Raw genomic sequence first — 447 nt, 5'->3', positions numbered from 1 at the left:
CAAGCAAATTACACAAGGATTTTGATGTTAATCAGCTTTACCACTAAAATTATATACCTCAAAGAAGCAAAGTCACCTAATAAAAAAAGTTAGAATTGTCTTAGATGTATCCCTAATTCTCAGATATATAATAAGAACGTATTTCGGGTTAAAAGTAATTTCACAGTTATGTTAGTCACATCAGGTACAATGATCAACACAAAAGAATTTTGATAAAATTTCTATTTAGCTTTAATATACATCTTCAAGTTTAAATAAAATTTTTTTCTTTGTGATGTTAAGTGATCGCTATGTTATTTTCTTTGAGAATATCTCTTTTTTCATTAAAATAATTTCTAAACCACTCTATGTGCTCGACCTTCTGTTTAACACTCAGATATGGGTTTTTGGAAAGGCCACAGGTCACCAGCTCCATGAACAGACGGATTGGTCCTTGCTTGGGGAAAT

At 30.9% G+C, this 447-nt stretch overlaps 1 protein-coding gene across 1 annotated transcript in view; it reads right to left on the bottom strand.

The window, feature by feature from the left end:
* Positions 1-207: 207 nt before the first annotated feature.
* The window catches only part of LOC110300153 (28S ribosomal protein S31, mitochondrial-like), a gene marked incomplete at its 5' end in the record, with an annotated part of 14,554 nt that continues 14,314 nt past the window's right edge, over positions 208-447 (bottom strand). The window contains one exon of the mRNA XM_029480683.1: positions 208-447. Coding sequence (XP_029336543.1) covers positions 278-447 — 170 coding nt within the window.

The sequence above is a fragment of the Mus caroli genome, chromosome 8 (assembly GCF_900094665.2).
Source record: "Mus caroli chromosome 8, CAROLI_EIJ_v1.1, whole genome shotgun sequence".
NCBI classification, from domain to species: Eukaryota; Metazoa; Chordata; class Mammalia; order Rodentia; family Muridae; genus Mus; species Mus caroli.
Note: the sequence above shows the minus strand (reverse complement) of the source record. Positions and strands in the feature narration are given on the sequence as shown.